Source organism: Etheostoma spectabile, unplaced genomic scaffold (assembly GCF_008692095.1).
Source record: "Etheostoma spectabile isolate EspeVRDwgs_2016 unplaced genomic scaffold, UIUC_Espe_1.0 scaffold58, whole genome shotgun sequence".
Lineage (NCBI taxonomy): Eukaryota > Metazoa > Chordata > Actinopteri > Perciformes > Percidae > Etheostoma > Etheostoma spectabile.
In genome coordinates, this window is record NW_022605629.1 from 326,164 (window position 1) to 328,595 (window position 2,432).

General features: G+C 37.7%; 1 protein-coding gene across 2 annotated transcripts in view; it reads left to right on the forward strand.

The window, feature by feature from the left end:
- The window catches only part of ky (kyphoscoliosis peptidase), a 12,285-nt gene that overhangs the window by 5,920 nt on the left and 3,933 nt on the right, over positions 1 to 2,432 (forward strand). For both annotated transcript variants that reach the window (XM_032511956.1, XM_032511957.1), the window contains exons 3-4: positions 132 to 246; positions 455 to 572. In XM_032511956.1, the coding sequence (XP_032367847.1) occupies positions 132 to 246; positions 455 to 572 (233 nt within the window). The remainder of the gene's footprint in view (positions 1 to 131; positions 247 to 454; positions 573 to 2,432) is intronic.

A 2,432-nucleotide genomic window follows, 5' to 3' on the forward strand; every position in this document is an offset into this window, starting at 1 on the left:
TAGTCATGAAAATAAAGGAAACGCATTGAATGAGAAGGTGTGTCCAAACTTTTGGCCTTTGCTGTATGTATACATATAGACATTATATAAATATATTTTATCTAACAGTTTTTTGTGTGCGTGGCCTGCAGCTGAAGGATAAGTGTGTGTATGATGTGAAGACGATAGTACAGAGCATCATCCAAGGAGCCAGAAATGAGCTGGAGAGGCTGCGTGCCATCTGGGTCTGGCTGTGCCACAACATCGGTGGGTATTTGACTGAACTCTATGTACGTTGCATATAAATCATAGTGTTCTGTAATATGCAGGGGCGGGGCTAGAAGGGAGCCCCCCCCCAACACACTGGGTTAGAGTGCTGTCAATCTGACATTGTGAATTTTAGAATCAGTCTATGTTTTAGAACAGGTGTTATGTTGTCTACTTCTTTTGCAATAAAGGAATGTTGTGTTCATAGAGTATGACGTGAGTGGGTACCTTGGCCGCTCACAGAAGCTGAGCTCCCCAGAGGAGGTGATAGCGGCTGGTCGGGGCGTTTGCTGCGGCTACTCCAGCCTCTGTGCAGAGATGTGCAGGTAAACACAAAAAAAACTAAATCCATCCATCTTTATTCAGGTAGCACATTTCATAGAGGTTAGTGCAGTTCAAAAGGCTTCTTCTCTACGGAGCCCTGGAGGTGACATGGAGGGAAAAAATCAAACGAGAAAAATAAGACAATAAAAAAATAAAAAAATGAAAATAAAAACCTTCTCTTTGCAAGATCTTGACTTTTTTGCGAGATATCAAGTTTTATTTGCAAGAACTGGCAAATCCAACAAAACAAAAATGCTAACCTAGCTACCTAGCTAGCACGCTAGCAAGTAGCGTGCTAGCTAGTATCTAGCTTAGGGTGACCAGATGTCCCCGGTTTTGGTGACCTGTCCCCGGCTGGATCTGTCCCCGGAAATATTACTTCACTTGTACTATTTAGTAATGCTTATCAAAATAAATGTTGGATGTATTTTGTTTGACAGCCATGTAATCATATCATAAATAACATGTCATAATATAAATCATTTGAGATAAAATAATAACAATAACAGACAAAAGCTAGACTAGAAACTAGATGAAATAGACAGAATAAGGACAAGTAAAATTGATAAGGGCTATAAAAAGATGTTAAATACTAATAAGAGATGAAATGAAAGAGTATCCTATTACAATTTGGAAACAATAAAATAATGTAAATATTGTCTATAAATCATTCTTAATCAAAGGCTTGGCTGAATGTAAATTTATGTTCAACATTTTTACTAAAAACTATTCCTCAAATAAATGATATCAACGTCTCCCATCTCAATATCTACACATATAGTGGCACAACAGATATAGAAATAATTTTCCCCTTTTTAATACAAATCCCAAATGGATCACCTTAACAAGCTGAAACCAATGTCTGCGTGTGTGTGGAAGAAAAACACTTAAGGTCAAAGTGCTCTTCCGTGGTTATGCCTCATCATTATTTTCCTTTTTTTTTTTTTTTCTCTCAAGAGACACACTGAAGAAAAAACAACTTACTGGGTTTTCCCTACTGTTATCATGTATTAGGGGCAGCACCTTGGCCGAATGAAACCGATGTGAGCACCAAAATAACTAAAAGACTTTCCTCAGATCTAACGGTTATTGTCGCCCCCCAGAGAGGTGTTTGGTGTTGTTTTGCCCCAGTGTCTTCTTCCAGGCAACGCGACAATGGTTATGTTTAGTGTTACGGTTTGGGTTAGCTGCCTGGAAGGCGATGTCGGAGGCAAAAAACACCATTCAGAGGACTTCTTTGACTTTGAGCTTCTTGAGAGTTATTTATTTATTATCTGCTTTCCCTTTTTCAACATTTTAGACACAAATGTGGTGATAAAAAATTATCCAAAGTGATGTCAAACTGCTTCTCCTTATATATTTTTAATATATTTATTTATATTGAAAAATATTTTCTTGAGGGACAAACCTAAACTCCCCCGCCAAATATGTGCACCTAAATCTTGTATAGAGCTACGGAAAACACTGTTACTGTATACAGAGGAAAGCATGTTGCACAATAGGATTCCATATTGAAGGTTACTTTCCTGAGTTTTTCATTATCTAGAAATCAAAACAGTGTTTGGTGTTTTAATCCCCCAGCGTCGCCTTCCAGGCAACAATGTGGTAGGCACTAGAATTAGGTAATGGTTAGGGTTAAGGTTAGGGTTAGGTGCCTTGAAGTCAACGGTTGCAGCACTGGTTGGAAGGGTGGTGATGGTGCAGTGTACATGACACACAGTATGACACAAGTTACTTCCAAAATGTAATATATTATACATTGCTAGTAACTGTTGTTTTTGAGTAATTAGTTATATTATAATATTACTGTCTCTAAATTGTAATGCGTTACACTAATTTTGCATTACTTTTGAGTTACTTTC